This window comes from Pteropus alecto, unplaced genomic scaffold (assembly GCF_000325575.1).
Source record: "Pteropus alecto unplaced genomic scaffold, ASM32557v1 scaffold25, whole genome shotgun sequence".
NCBI classification, from domain to species: domain Eukaryota; kingdom Metazoa; phylum Chordata; class Mammalia; order Chiroptera; family Pteropodidae; genus Pteropus; species Pteropus alecto.
In genome coordinates, this window is record NW_006441955.1 from 8,146,987 (window position 1) to 8,163,992 (window position 17,006).

At 33.4% G+C, this 17,006-nt stretch overlaps 1 protein-coding gene and 1 pseudogene across 1 annotated transcript in view; both read left to right on the top strand.

Moving 5' to 3' along the window:
- PRKAA2 (protein kinase AMP-activated catalytic subunit alpha 2) overlaps positions 1 to 16,106 on the top strand; it is a 56,405-nt gene extending 40,299 nt beyond the window's left edge. Inside the window, exons 7-9 of the mRNA XM_025052070.1 lie at positions 5,035 to 5,539; positions 7,108 to 7,234; positions 8,470 to 16,106. Coding sequence (XP_024907838.1) covers positions 5,035 to 5,539; positions 7,108 to 7,234; positions 8,470 to 8,708 — 871 coding nt within the window. The 3' untranslated portion in view covers positions 8,709 to 16,106. The remainder of the gene's footprint in view (positions 1 to 5,034; positions 5,540 to 7,107; positions 7,235 to 8,469) is intronic.
- Positions 6,829 to 6,956, top strand: LOC112486039 (annotated as a pseudogene).
- Positions 16,107 to 17,006: the final 900 nt, after the last annotated feature.

Genomic DNA, 17,006 nt, shown 5'->3' on the forward strand with positions numbered 1-17,006 from the left:
GGAAAGAATTTAAGTATTGAACAATGATTATATAACAGGTATTTTGCCAGATACTTGACATATTTTATTGCACTGACTCTCAATAAGTAGCTGTTATTAATCTCATTTTACAAACCATGAAACTAAAGCTTAGAAAGATTATATTATGATTCACTTATGTATCTATTTGCCCCTATTAAATTTTAAGTTCCTTTAAATTAGGGACCAAGTGTTAATATGTACCAAGCACTGGAGTATTCAAAATGAATTAAGTGTTGAATAAATTTGTGTGTGTTGAAAATTATGAAGCTAATAAGAGTCAGCAGTGGAGCTCAACTCAGATATTGCCTGAATTCAAAACTTCTATTTCCACTGCTTCAAATTGCTGTATCGGTTCTGTGACATCTATCCTTTCTCCATTTTACCTTATTTTATATTTCTCTTATGTTATTTCTGTACAGATCTTATTTTTTCTTACAGATAGTAAACCATTGGTGGTTATAAAATGTATCTCAATACCTACTCATTCATTTAATCATTTTGTTTTTATTCAACAAATATTTAGCATCTACTAGATGCTGGGAATATAATAGTAGACAAGACAGACATTGTCTTCATTAAAATCACATTTTTGTATTTTCCTAAATGCCTTAAGTTTAGTATTACTATTAATATTGTCATGGTTAAAAGTGAAAAGTCTGAAGTTCAACTGTCTAAGTACGAATCCTGATTCTTTTGTTTACTAGCTATCAGCATATACTTTCTTTTTTACTTTAGTTACATCATACATAGTAGATTTGTTGGGAGTATAGTCTTAAGTTGAACCATGTGAATTTACTATTTCTGTAGGAACTGCAAATATTCAACTTAATATAATTAAGGCTATTAGAACAATAGCCAGCCCATAATGTTAGTTATTAATATTATTTTAAAATGATAACTTCTTTTAGTTTCACTTAAAGAAATTTGGACATATTGGGAAGTTCTAAAATTTGATTAGTAGTCTTTATCACTCATTTAGTCTTAAATCACATCAAAATTAGGTATCAGGTAATAGTGATAGAAGGACATACTTTCTGGTAGCTGTATAGTAATCCTTATGAAATGAATTGATCATGTCTCAGGTGAACCTTCATAAACATCCTGGTTACTGCTTACCTTGGTAGAGTTAACTCAGAAACTGACTCCTGAAAATCAAAAGCTGAAAGTACGGCTTTTTAATTGGCGCTTTTCTCATTGTAAACAATTATGGTCTTGCATTTAATGAATTCGAAATCAAAATTTAGAATATTTCCCTATTGATTGTTTTTTAAATATTTATTCATTTTTTTGATATAATTCACATTCCATAATATGTCCTTTTAAAATGTATAACTTAGTGGTTTTTAGTATGTTTACAAAGTTTTAGTCATTACCACTATTTCAGCCCAGAATATTTTCATCATCCCCAAAAGAAACCCTTACCCATTAGTAGTCATTCCTCATTTCTCCCTCTTCCCAGTCCCTGGCACCCACTTTCTGTCTTTCTGGATTTGCCTATCCTGAGCATATCATATAAGTGGAATTATACAGCATGTGGCTTTTTGAGTCTGGCTTCTTTAACTTAGCATAATGTTTTCAAGGCTCTTTCATGGCATAGCATGTATCAGTACTTCATTTCTTTTTTGCTTAAAAAATATTCCATTGTTTGGATATACTACATTTTGTTCATTCATCAGTTAGTAGATATTTGAGTTGTTTTCACTTTTTGGCTCTTAGGAATAATGTTGCTATGAACATTCATGTACAAATTTTTTTATGGTCATATGTTTTCATTTCTCATGAGTATATACCTAGGATTTATAATAATATCTTGTTGCTCTTGTTTGTTTAGTGATTTTGCTGAACTAATTCCATAAAGTCTGTATTCTTTGCCATGGGTAGCCACTGAAGTCTCTGCCTGGTTAGCTTAATGGTCAGCTAATTATTAGAGGTTTCTTTGAATGCCTTGATCTAATTAGTCTCCCAGGCTTTGCTGAGGGACTCTGTACATGTTGGGATATGTCTTCAGTGCTCCAAGAAGTTCATAAATCTGCCTTGGTCTTCATTTCTTTCTAGCACAGAGCCTCAAAGTCAGTCAGTGATGAGAAATTAGAGCCTTTCACATACAACACTTCATATACGTATGGCCTTCTTGAGTCCCAGGAATATATCAGAGTATTTCAAGGACTCCTATGGAACTCTTATTCCCTTTTTCTTTTAAGTTTTTTGATGAGCTTCTTGTTTGCACCAACTCTTATTGACGCTTTGGGCAGCTGAGATGTTAGTCAGTTGCCATTGATCGTTTTTGACAATTGTCCTGGGGAGAATGTTGTTTGCAGTGAGGGAGCTCTGAGGTGAGATGAAGACAAGGCTTGCTTGTAGAGGTTTCCAGGGAATGGCTAGACATGTCAAATAATGACAATTCTCTGGGATAGGACTTTTGGGGAACACTAAACCTGTCCTCCCCATCTTTCCCCCAGTGGTTGCTATGCTGCTGGTTTCCTGGGCTATCATGATTGTGAGGCTCTTGGTTTTCAAGGTTATCTAGACATGGGGAAAGGTAGATGGATATAGGACAACTTAAAATATCACAAATCTTTCTGTTCTTACTGAGATACAGCTTTTAGTTCATTTCCAGAGTTCTGAAAAAGTTGATTTTGACAATTTTTTTGTTTGTCATCTCATTGCTTTTATGGAAGAGGGAGTTTTGTGGAGTTCACTCAAAAGTGCTTACTTTCCTATTTGTCATTGCTTTTTAAAAATGTTACATGTGTAACAATTTCTTATCCATTATTTCTTTTGAAGAAATTAATACTCAGTCATTTTTATTACTAAACACTTAATAAATGCTTGTTATTATCATGATATAGCAAATAAACACATTTATTTTTGTCTTCATACTTAATGTGTCTAGTCATAATTTATTTATTCTACACTTAGTGAGCATTTATTGGGTACTGGAAATCAGCTAAATAAGACTTGGTCCCTATTTCAAGGAGCTCCCAGTATAGTAAGAAAGGTTAAGAATAAATCAAGAACTATAAAAAAAAAAGTGGGAATATTGTAATAGAAAGATCTACTAGAAGCTGTAGAGGTTTCATCTTTGTATATCCTCAAGGTCTGGCACACCATCATTTCTCACTTGGACTGTTGCACTAGCGTCATCACCGTTATCATCATTTTTTTATCTTTTCAATTCAGTTTATCACAACCAGAAAAATCTTTACAGAATGCAAATTAGATCATGCCACCCATCTAAAATCTTTCAGTGATTTTCATTAACCAGAGGTTCCAATCCCAAAAACTTTTTTATAGCATAACAGTTGTCAGAAATATCTGATATCTTTTGCCACTCCGACTCATAACTCATTAAGCTTTCATGAAAGTGGCTTGAGTTTAGTTCCTTGAACATGGCAAAGTTCTTTTTTGACTTAGAGTCTTTGCATATATTGTTTCTTTTGCTGGATACCTGTTCCTCAACTCTTAGCTTCTAATTATCCTGGTATCTGCTTAAATGTTACTCAGAATTGCTTCCCTAATCATCTCTCATTTTGAATTATATACTATCATTTTACCCTGTTTTCCACTCAGAATCTTTATCACAAGATTTTCATGTTTGTATATTTGTAACTGTATATTTATTTTTGTGAGTATTTGTTTAATCTTTATCCAGCTAGGATATAATCTCTTTTGTGAGGTGAAGGAGTGTGTCTTTTTGACATAGAGTGTCCTTAGTAAATATTCATAAATGAATTAATCAGTCAATAGCAGGCATCCGGGCAAAATGTATATTGATCTGAATTTAAGCTTAGGGGGTACCTCATTCCCCCATGTGATAATGCTTATGCAATCTTGGAGGAGTAGTAATAGTACAGTTAAGTGACAGGGCGTGGGATTTCTTATAGTAACAACAGTAACATCACGTTCAAAGGCCCAGAAGTGTGAGAAAATAAGATTTAGCAGACTGTTTCTCAAACTTTTTGATTTCGCACCCCTTTATACTCTTAAAGTTGAGGTCTCCAAAGAGTTGTGTGTTGTGTTGTGTTTTGTTTTATTTTTTAATGCAGGCATATCTCTCAATATTTATTATATTAGAAATTAAAACTGAGAAATTTACAAAATATTTAATTCACTTAAAAATAATCAACCTGTACATGGTAACATCTAAATAGCATCTTGTATGAAAAATAACCTTATTTTCAAGAACAAAAAGCATTATTTTACATTTTCAAATCCTATTAATGTTTGGCTTAATCAAAGATGACAGGTTCTCATATCTACTTCTTGATTCACTGTTGCAATGTGTTATATTAGTTGAAGTCTATAGATAAAATCTGACCTCAGTCATATAAGGGGTTGGAAAAGAGAGGAACAGTTTAATAGCCTTTTAGATAGCTGTGGATATTTTTCTTTGATATTAAACCAAAGCTTAATATGTTAGTTGCATTATTAAATATGAAAATATATCAATTAACTATTGTAGTTGTTTTGTATTAAGATTCACTGGTCTGTTTTGTATTTTAGTGGATCTTTTACCCATGTATAACTCTGCAATATCATGCATTGGTCATTTGGAAAATATTGAGTTTTCAAGTTAGATTTTCCAAATGGTGACACATTTCATTATATAATATTTAAATCATACTCATTATTATCATCATTACAAAGTTCTCAAAAAAGTCTTTAAGTATTGAGAAGCCGTCAAGCTCATGGAGACAGATAAAATTACACATAATTCTAAAATTTTACTTGAAAGCTTGGATTTTATATTTGGCATCAAATACTTTTAATTGTTTCCTCTTAAGTGACAGGCTCATTTTGTTGATTTTTGAGAAAATGTCAGCCAGATACCCAAGTCCGAATAACCACAGTTACTCAAGGTTAAAGGTTAATTAACTTATCCAGGGTCACACAGCTAGTAAGTTACTAGAGCAGGTCTTTCTGATTCCGTTATGTTGTATTGCCTCATGTCTCAATTATTTGGGAGTTGCCAAAGCATGTTCTTACAATAGTGTATTGTGGTATTTTTCCTAGAGAGCATGAATGGTTTAAACAAGATTTGCCCAGTTACTTATTTCCTGAAGACCCCTCCTATGATGCTAACGTCATTGATGATGAGGCTGTGAAAGAAGTGTGTGAAAAATTTGAGTGTACAGAATCAGAAGTAATGAACAGTTTATATAGTGGTGACCCTCAAGACCAGCTTGCAGTGGCTTATCATCTTATCATTGACAATCGGAGAATAATGAACCAAGCCAGTGAGTTCTATCTCGCCTCTAGTCCCCCAACTGGTTCTTTTATGGATGATAGTGCCATGCATATTCCCCCAGGCCTGAAACCTCATCCAGAAAGGATGCCACCTCTTATAGCAGACAGCCCGAAAGCAAGATGTCCATTGGATGCGCTGAATACAACTAAGCCCAAATCTTTAGCTGTAAAAAAAGCCAAGTGGCATCTTGGGATCCGAAGTCAAAGCAAACCATATGACATTATGGCTGAAGTTTACCGAGCTATGAAGCAGCTGGATTTTGAATGGAAGGTAGGAAATTGTATATTGAGATGATTTGTAGAAACCATTTTTTTGTGCGTAGTAAGCTGCTGTGAGCTGCTGAGTTGAGGACTGAGGTCAATAAAAAAGTTGTTTTTGATTTAGTTGTAAATTAAGTGGTTTTGATGCTTCTGGCTGATAAACCCCATTCTTTGCAATTATATACCACGTGCATGCGAAACAAACATCTGTGAGAAAGAAAAGTGTTGATGTTGAGGACCTACATATTTTTGAATTACAAACTAGCATTTTTGGCAGATAAACAAAAGGTAATGAACTCGAAGTCACCTGTTTCAGCATCCATTATAGTAATAAAAAGTCATGTGTCTTCAAAGATACATATTTTTACTTTTCTCTCTTTTTTAGGGAAGGTTTTTTTTTTTGCTTTTTGCCAACAGCTGTAGCAGCTAATGGTCAATACACATTATACCATCAGGCTATATTTTGTTCATTCAACAGATATTTTCTCTAAGTTGAGAAAAATCTCCCTTATTTGGCTGGTGCTTTTAATCCTTAGTTACGGTGTCTTTTTCTTACTCAAGTCCACATTTTACTTTTTTATTAGTGCTCCAATTTATTTTAATTCTATTTGTGTATATGTAGGGGGCGGGGGGGACATTTTTTCATTTCCGTTATCCCTATAACTCTTGTTCCTTTCTTGAGGACTGTGAATGTATTTTTAAAGGTAGAAGAAAAACACTCAAGCACACCATGTAAATGTTCACTTGACATGTTTGAATAAATCAGTCATTTTCATTTCATTATTTGTGCATGAAATACATAAATAAAATTTTTCTTTGAAACCATTTAAACCACAGTTTTCTGTAGCAGTTTGATTTTAGTTAAAAAAGAATTGTTAATATCTTTAAAATTCCTTGCAGAAAAAATTTTGGAACTAATTTGATAGATGTTTTGCAAACCCAGGATCTTCTTTATCTGAGCTGCAATTTTCTTATCTTCAAAAGGCAGATAATACCTTTCTCACAGGATTATTGTGATACTTAAATTTTGTGACAATACCTGTTACGGTGCCTGATGCAAACTATTAATGTCGGTTGCCCTTTATACTTTCTACTCCATATTCATAAGTAAAATATTCAAGTTGAGGCTGGGCAACCAAAATTATTATTGGTGTTTTAGAGTAAGGCATGTCTAGAATGACGGCTAGATGCCATATAATCTCTGAGTTCCCTTTAAATTTTAATTGCTACACACACTACTGTTGGTGGAGATTGAATAAATACTAACCTACCATGTAATATAAAAAAAAGATCATTCAAGTCTACAGCCATGCCACCTTTAACACGCCCGATCCGCTCGATCTTGTATGATCTCGGAAGCCAAGCGGAGTCGGTCCTGGTTAGTATGTGGATGGGAGACCACCCAGGAAGACCAGGTGCTGTAGATTTTTTTTTTTTTTTAAATGATCATTCACGAATTTCTTCTCTGCTCTACCTCCATCAGTTATTTGTTTTGGTATTCTTTGCAATAAGAATAGGGAGATGTTTTGTAGTTTGTTGTTTTTAACATTTTTCCTTAAAGAAAATTTCCCATTTTAGGTAGTGAATGCATACCATCTTCGTGTAAGAAGGAAAAATCCAGTAACTGGCAATTATGTGAAAATGAGCTTACAACTTTACCTGGTTGACAATAGAAGCTATCTTTTGGACTTTAAAAGCATTGATGGTAAGGAAGCTATGCAGGCATGAGCTCTGAGAAGATAAAACTGGGCACTAGTTGACAGAATGTTAAAATCATCTCAAAGACGTGGTGGGTTGCTCGTCACTGATTTTTAAGTGATCTAAATTGAGCTAAAAATGTAAGTGTGAAATGAAAAGGATCAAAGACACACATCTCAAATCCAGCACTTCTCCAAAAGAAGTGCTTCCTTGGCATAAAAAGTGTTGGCTGTGGAACAGAAAACAGGGAAGCAGTTTTTACCTGAAATTAGCTGATGTTGTCAGGTGGTCACATTTTCTCATTCATATTTTATTACTGTTAGCGTTATAATATCTAAACTTCCCCATTCATCAAATTCCTTTATCTTGGTTGGCCAAGGTGACCGAACAGGCCTCTCTAGGGACTTAGGTTGGACTTCGGTGCCTGTGGCTGTCCAGGAGCCAAAGGAGTTGAGGGAGGAGGTTCTATCTGAGTATTTACTGTGTGCCAAGGATCAGACCTGGGTGAACCCGATGTGCTTGTTTTGTTCAGAGGCCCACGTGGGATAAAACTCAATAAACTGAGGATCAAGTGCTAGATGGAACAAGAGGAAGACTGAGTTCAGATATAAGGAAGTCTATTTAAACAGAGCTTGTAAATTTTATTCTTGAACTACCATCAACTATAGCATTTTTTGTATGGTCCCCAGACCACTTTCATCAAAATTATGCAGAGTTCTTATTAAAATGCAGATTCTTGGGAACTACCCCTAGACCTACTAAATCAGAATTTCTGCAAAACTGGGAATCTGAATTTTTAACAAGATTTCCCTTGTTCCACTCTCAGGCAATTTCAGTGTACTCCGAAGGTCAGAACTACTGTGTTTCGGTAACTTTTATTTTTACCTGAATGATTTTTTATTGATATGCTGTAAGAAAATAAGCCTTCAAGGATGTGTTTTCTTCATTGCAGGGTATTCGTTTGATTTCAAGGTTAATGCTGAATCTTATGTTGAGAAGGATTTAGGGGTCACCTTTTGACTGTGTGAAAGTATTGTGATTGATTAGTGATGTCTTTCTCCATTGTGGGAGGAAAGAGGTATTATCACCCTGCTCCTAAAACACTGAAATATGACATTCATTATTAGATTGCCTTTGCTCAGATGTGTTGACTTATTTAATATTCTGAATATAGCATCTTAATAGGAAGGGCTAGGACAAATAGACCTTTCAGATAAATTGTTCTTCTTTGGTCCATTTCAGATGAGGTGGTGGAGCAGAGGTCTGGTTCTTCAACACCTCAGCGTTCCTGTTCTGCTGCTGGCTTACACAGACCAAGATCAAGTTTTGATTCTGTAACTCCAGAGAGCCATTCGCTTTCTGGCTCTCTTACTGGCTCCTTGACCGGAAACCCATTGTCTTCAGTTACACCTCGGCTGGGCAGTCACACCATGGATTTTTTTGAAATGTGTGCCAGTCTGATCACTACTTTAGCCCGTTGATGTTCTATCCCTAGTTTATATCTTTCTGTTACTGCACTGTGAAAATCAGATATATTCTTTAAATTATTATTTTACTTATGCATATCACATACTCTAAAATGCTGATTGACAGATGTGAATATTGCCAGGGGACACCCAATGCCATTGAAATCACTGAAAACGAGTTTGACATTTTATTTACCTGTAGAAGTCTGTAATTCTATTTTGTCTATGATAAATTCACATAGGCAGACTCTTTAATAGGTGAACATTGATGAAGATTGTTAATTTAAAACTGTGAGTTCACTACAGATGATTAATACACCTTCACTGGTGAACCATCTCAAAGGATGGTTTGGCAGCACCTCCTTGCTTTACTCTTTAGGTAAATTCAGTTTACTTCTAAATATTTCAGCAGGCTTTAAGCTGTGTTTATGCACCTAATTCTTTTGCACGAGAAGATTAAAAAAATAAAACAAGCATTAGTAAGTAGTGTTTAAATGTTAAATTCTTAAAAGCCTGCCCCCAAAATATCAGAAGCCAAGTTCTTCTAATAGTTTTCACCTAGTGTTTAACACAAGGGCTGTGGTCCTGTAACAGGACTGCTTTCCTTGTTCCTTAAAAACAACTGTAACCAACTAGAGGTTTTATCTTGAGATTTCTGTGAATAACATTTATTTTAAAAGCCTTCAAGATTCTACTCAGTATTGGAACATCTGGAATTGCAACGACTTTTATCTTTTTCATAAACATATTTTAAAACATGACTTCAAAACCTACCTTTTGCAAATTCTTTTTTGTTCTATTTATTTTTGTACTTTCTAAAATGTGATGAAATAATTACATGAAACAAAGCGAAGTATCAACAGTCTCTTTAAAAAGAGCTGTTATCTTTGATTTCTTACTGGGTGTGGTAGTTGGGGGAGTGTGTGTGCGTGTGTATGTGTGTGTGTGTGAGAGAGAGAGGGAGAGAGGTTGCATCTCACATGTTAATTCTTCATCTGAATAAGTTTGTTATTGCAGCCAACCCCTCCCTCACCCTAGTCACCTTCCGTCTTTGTTTATTGTTTAATCCTTAGTGGCTGATTGGTTTAGCTTTTAAATCTTTTCTGGTTACCTTTCTTTGTTTTATATCTTGGTTGCTAGCCATCCAATTTGAAAACATGTTCTAGCCCTAAGGGCTTTTATGTACCTCCAAAGTTTGATAGGCTGTGGCCTTCACTGTTGCACCTCTTAGGGCAGGGAAGCCCTGAACATTAAAAAAAAAATCTCTCTTGTATAAATATACGTGCTGTTTACATATATACATATATGTATTCACACACCAATGCTTTTAAAGGAAAACCAAACTTTTGCTTTGTGCAAGTTGTGTGTGTGTGTGTGTTGTAATCTTAAAAAAAAAACTTGTATACAGCAGGGTAGATAATAGCCGATTGATTATATTTTGTTTTAGTAAAAGTATTTAATTTTTAAATTATGTGTAATTTATCTAATTTGTATTTATTCGTTTTCTTTAGTATGTTGTAATTAACAATCTCACCTGACTTGCCCTAGAAAAGATTAAGCTCTTGAAAACAAAAAGTGACTAAGCCTTGACAGGTTTCTCTTTGCCAAAAAGGTTTTCTGCAGGAAGCAAATGAGAATGTTAGACCAAGTTTCTCCTGTGTTTATGGAAGATAGCCATGTCTGTCTTTAAATAGTTTGAGTCAGGAGTTTGTAGTGTTACATCATATTGTTTTGTAGAACTTTTAAAAATACTCATTAAATGACTTTTAAAGTCTGACTTCTTAAAATAAAAGGAATCCTTGTTGAGAAAGAGGGTGAGATTGCAGTTAAGAATTTTTAACCTTTGAAAGATTGCCATCTAGTGGCACCAAAGGGTGCTTTTTGTGATTATTTTTATAGAGATAAGCAGTAGTCCTGTTGTGTTAGTCTGATGTGCATTACAAATATGGCATAATTTTGGCCTCTCCAAATGTGTAAATATATCTTTTGGGAAAAACAAGGCCACCTCATAACATTTGCCTGACTATGAATGGGATGACCTTAGAAATAAGGAACTAGTCTCATTCCTTATTCCCGTGACAAATTCTCTAACAATTTTGAAGGTAGAGAAACAACAGGAAGGAATCCAGTGGCATTTTAGCTTCATTAGTCTAATAATTCAGATATTAGAAACATTCAAATCAAAATTATATGGATGATTATCATGTTTTTTGAGAGTTAAAATAGTTACTGTTTGCTCATTCTTGCCAGTATTCATGATTATCTACAATTTGGTAGTTACCTGTCAAAATTTTAGGAAAATAAAGGGTTACAGTTTTGGTTTTTGTATGCTTAAGTTTTTAAAACATAACATTCTGTGAATCTCAAATTGTTATTTATATAAGAGAGAAGATTACAGAAGGCTTATTAGTCCAGCATAACAGGGGCTAGATACATTGTCAAAGGGGACTTTTTGTTTCTAATGACCAGGAAAGAATCAATTACTGAATTCCCACATTTTAATCTTATAAACTGGTTAATTGTGGATATGGTCTTTGGTAGATAGGTCTGGGGCAAGAACTTCCTTCCAGTTAAAATTCTGGAGACCTTCTCTTAGTAGGTTGTAGATAAAGCCTTAGCTATATCATGGAAATGGACTCCATAGGATTCTAGAATAGCATTTCCCAAATTGTATTCTATGAGATTATCTGCCCCCTCCAATCCCCCAACAAAAACAAAAACACGATTCTATTTGAGCAAGTTTGGAAAATGTTTCATGCTACCCTCTCGCTAGAGGATGACAATGGATATGAACATTAAAGACTCATATCAAAGTCCTTCTGTGAAGAAAAAAAAAAAATTAATTTTATTTAACCCTACTTTGCCCAAATTAATTTAACCATCTTTTTAAACTTATTATCTCAAGGGAAAAAGCAGATTTGGAATATACTAGTTTACGAAATTATTGTTCCAGATTGTCATAATTAGGATAATTAAGAACAAAATAAAGACTTGCTCTAACCCCTTTCACTTGTTGGAGAGAATCTGGTTCAAAATCAGAATAATTTCATTTTAAACTGTGGACATACTCATCTTGAGCAAATGCTGGACTAAATAGAATTATGTATGTCTGCAGCTTTTTCATAGGACCATGATTTTCTTAATCAGGTTGTGATTGGGAGCAAAATTACTTTTTGTGTTGAGTGAATAACTGAAAAATCTTGAACAAGATCACTTGTAAAAAGTATTAAGAGATTAGTGATTAATGCTTATGGCTGTATGGATGATCAGTCAATATCATTGATTCTTACTTTCAAAATGTGTAATCAGTGAACATTTTCCAAATACTTATAAATAGTTAGATCTAATTTCTATTATTCTTTAATGTAGGAAGAAACATCTCAAATAGAATTTGTAAAAGGGGAGGTAGGCAAACTTATAAGTTGGATTGTTTTCATCAACAAACTTTTAGAGACACTTTTGTAACCTCTAGTGTTTGCATTCCTTGATACTAGCCATCCATCCATCCATCAAGAGAATTCAGGATCCTACATTAATCAGAAATGATAGTATTTCAATGTCAGGGAATTGGCTATATGTAGTACAGACAGTTGTCCATTTTCTGCATGTAGGTTATCCATGACAGTTCCATAATTCTGGGTTTGCTTTCTCTTATTCCCTAGCCAATCTGTACTCAGGGAATACAAATTGATTTTTAGTATTAGATGAAACATAATTGAGAAAATAATCATAGACAGCTGTTACAGATTTTTTGACGATTTATTTATAGCCTCTGTTAGTGTGCAGTATACTGAATTAATAAGCACTGCAGTTTTCATTTATAAAATATAAAAGCTTGGAACCTGTTTAACACAGATATTGTATTTTTGTCTATTCACTGGTTAATAATTTAAATCCTATTAAAAGTTGTGAAATCTCAGTATCTAAATGTTAGACACATTCACAACTTTGTTTTTGTTTGTTTTTAAAGACTCCCCACCTTTTCAACTTGGCATTTCTTTACCTGGTCATCCTGTCACTCTGTGACTTTTTAAATAGCGAATGTAATTTATTTTGATAATAGTTCTCAGAGATTCTACTTTATTAGAAATTCTGGATGAGGGATATGTGCAATCTGTTGGTAAGTTACATCCGATGTTGGGGTTCATTTTTGTAACCTCTAAAGTGGGAGGGATAGATTAAAAGACCTCTGAGATATCTTCGGGCTTTAAAGTTATGTCTTATATGATTTGTGTTAGTATCCACTTTTCATATATTTAGTTTTTATACTAGTGTGAATATTCTCTATATGTTTGGTGAGGCATTTTGAAGGTATGTATATACTTGAATATTTTTCTAAGTACAGCTGCCCTCTGGAATACAAATGGCAGAAATTATCCAGACAACTAAGTATGTTAAAGCATCATGTGCACTTGACATAAAGCAAAACATGACTAATTTGAAGTGATGGAAGTGTTCCATACATTTTCTTAGTGATTGTTAGATCCAGAGACTCTCCATATTTATTAACTTAATATATTGTAGTAACCTTGTGAGGTAACCACTTTCCAGATAAGAAAGCAGGACCAGAAAGCTCTTCATAAAGATTTAATGTCATACAGGTATTCAGCGTTGATCACTGTTCTTCATGTGAAACATCTGAGTAGTTGAGTAATAAAAGTAAACACAAATGTATTGCTTTCAGGTCTTAGAGTGACATAATGTAGTCTTAATTGATTATTTCTTAGTTTAATTATTCGAACCAGTTGATTGTACTAACTAGATGTAATTATCTGAAGTAGTTATGATTAGCATTTTGATTTTTATAAGTACTTTTACGTTATCGAGGGTGCTGCTTAATACTAAAGGAATTTTTTAGGACGTGATTCTTCTAATTTTATTTACATGGTTCTTATAGTACAAATCTTTTTAAAAAAGTAAAACCAGTTTCAGCCCCTATCTTAAATTATCATAGTTTTTGACTGTTATCTGAATCAGGCTTATCTAAATTTCATATACAGATTGATAACTTTTCATTTTGTATGCATGTTAAGTGATAAAACACTATTTTCATAGAGTGCATTTCTATTCACGGACTACCTAATTATTATCAGCTTGATAGAATTCTCTCAAACCTTATAAAACTTTGAAATGTAATTTGTTTTATGAGTTTTAAAAATTATATAAACCTTGTTTAAACAAGATGCCAGTATCCTTGACTAGCCTTTCCCACATATAATTATGATGTATTTGATGCCACTGAACAGTAATAGCAAAGAGAACAGGACCCACAGTCTAGACTGGATTGAGTTTTAATTAAACTTCTTCAGCTATAACTTGATAAGAATCAGGCTGGTCTAGAAGTTATCAGACTGTGGGCCTGTATTAATTTTGTGAACCAATGTTAATGTTTACTACCAGTCTTGCATAGCAATGCCAGTTTTCAGCCGTGACTGTGTATGTGACTTTTGGTAACTACTGTTTATATCTAAAGCAGTTTAGATTTTGTGGAAGTAGTTTATGATTATTTGGACAAGCAGGGTAGGTAAATTTCAGTTACATTTAAAGTGCAATTAAGGAAATTCTAGAGTAGAGTGCTCTTTACAGGAAAAAAAGCATTTGTAGAATATCCTAGCATGAAAGCTTTTTTGAGCATTCATAGAATTTTGACAAGATTCATATAGTGTGATTATTATTTTTTTGTTTATTCAGTGTTTGCCACTTTGTGTTGTTTTAAAATTTCAAGGAAAAATAGAAGCGTTCTAGCCAAGGAGAATCAATTGTATAGTTTTTTGCTGCTAATTTACACATGCATTTTTTTATAGCTAAAAGCCTCTTTCCAATAAGTTTTGTGACAAAGGCCACTTTCTAGACAGATGACATTTTCGTAAAATAGAAAAGAGAAACAGATCCACCAATCTAAAAAATAAAAAACAAAAACACTTTAATTGTGCCTTCTCTTTTAAATTATAGGAACAGTAATAATTAATCAAAAACTTATTTGAACTGTATTTTCTTATGTTCCGATTTCTCCCCCTTTTGTTTGTATTTCCCCCGCTCAAATGTTCACATTGTTTTTCTTTTTGTCTTTTTGGGTTCTTTTGGCCTGACCTCACCTTGTCACAATCAGAAATTGTTCACTGATGTATTTTTCTACTTCATGTTGCTTCACTTTTTAAGACACCTTGGTAAAAGTTTGGCTGCCTTTTCATGTTTTTAAAATGAATGCAATGAATAGCAATCTTTATAGTTCAGCCCCTTAAAAAGTTTGTGAAGGAAAGAAATAATGCAAAGAATATAATCTGATTTGGAATCTGAGTCTCAGTTTGGCTGCTATGTCAGCAGCAAGTCACATAACCTCATTTAGTTTTCTCACCTACAAAATGTGGATAATAACCTACCTCACAGATGTATGTGAGAAACTGAAAGCCCTTGTTAAAATACAGGGTTAATCATCCTCATATTTAATGTAAATCCTCTTTTTTTTTTTAAAATAGATATCTTTGATACTGATATTTTGATTTTAGGTAAGTCTTATGTGGTAAAAATGTAGTGGTAAAAGTGTTTTAGACCACAGTTTCACAAATTATGGTATTCTTATTTTAAGTAACAAAATTTCTTGAAACATTGAATATTCAGTTATCAAATTTGTCTTCTGTTGCAACAAATATTCAGAACTTCTTAAAATGTCAGCTGAAGCTGCCTTAATGTACTAACACAGCTTTTTGTCAAGACTGTTCACAGATCTATGGCTGTACAATGTTGTGTTTAATGTAAAATTGTTATAGAACTGTAAATTTGATAAGCATAGTAATCTTAATATTGTTTTCAGAAGAATGCTTGTATTCTTTATCATGTATACATAAATATCATACAGTGGATTTTGAATGCAACAAATAAAACTGAAAGTTGACAGCCAACAGTTTATGTCCATGACAATCATCAGAAAATGTAAGATTGGATATTAAGTATTTAAATTTTTTTTAAAGAAGATCCTGTATTCTTTCTTAGCCCATCTTTGAAAAGAAAAAATTTCCATAGGCTGGTACATTAAACTACTGAAGCACATAACTATTAAAAACATTTTTTTAACTGTTGAAATTGGGATCACTTTTTATAATTCGTTTTAGGAAGAAAAAGACCAGATTCCCAGTGCTTTCGTGCTTTAATAACCATATTCAAATTTCAGTTTTGTTTGTTATGACTTATTTGTGAGTGTTCAATGATCAGTGGGAAGGATGTGTCTTTCAGTAACTGTGTGGTAAAGATGTCTTCTTGAATTATACAACATTCACAGTTATAGGTTCACCCTAGTTAATATTTGCATTGTACAAACTCATAGATAACAGACACAAAAGAGAACAGCAGCCTGCCTGATTGCTTATAGCTTTCTTCACAAAATCAAATTAAACTGTCTGGTTAATTTAAAAGCTATTTTTGTTTCTGTTCAGTTATTAAGCTAATATTCTGCACGTCAGTGAATAATTAGAGAAAGCTGTTGTAGAAGAATGTTGCCTAATAATTCCTCGGAGATTTCATACTATCTTTGTCCACTTTTGCTTCTTTGTTGTACATTGTAATTTCTAACTCTAGCCATTGTGTTAGTTTTCTGTTGCTGCCATAAGAAATTACTACAAACTTAATGATTTTAACAATGCAGTTTTTTTTTTATTGTCAAGGTAACGTTGGTTAATAATATATAGGTTTCAGGTATCCGACATTATAATTTAGCATCTGTATACACTATAGCAGGCTCACCACCAAGTCTAGTATCCGTCCATCACCATGTGTTTGACCATTTACCAATTTTACCCTCACCCCAACCTCTTACCCCTCTTAGAAACACTGATCTGTTGTCCGTATCTGAGTTTTTGTTTTGTTCGTTCATTTATCTATCTTTTGTTTTATATGCCACATATGAGTGAAATCATGGGTTTTTTTTGTCCTTTTCTGACTTATTTCACTTTGCATAGTATCCTCAAGATCCATCCATGTTTTTGCAGATGATAATATTTCATCTTTTTTATGGCTCAATAGTATTCTATTGTATGTGTGTGTGTGTGTTTATATGTATATATACATATGCATATATATATACCACAATTTATCCATTCATCTATCGATGGACACTTAGATTGTTCCCATATCTTGGCTATTGTAACGAACTGTAATGAACATAGGGGTACATACATCTTTTTGAATTGTGTTTTTGTATTTGGATAATACCCTGAAGAGGAATTGCTGGATCATATAGTAGTACTATTCTTAATTTTTTGAGGAACCTCCATATTGTTTTTCATAGTGGCTGCACCAGTTTACATTCCCACCAACAGT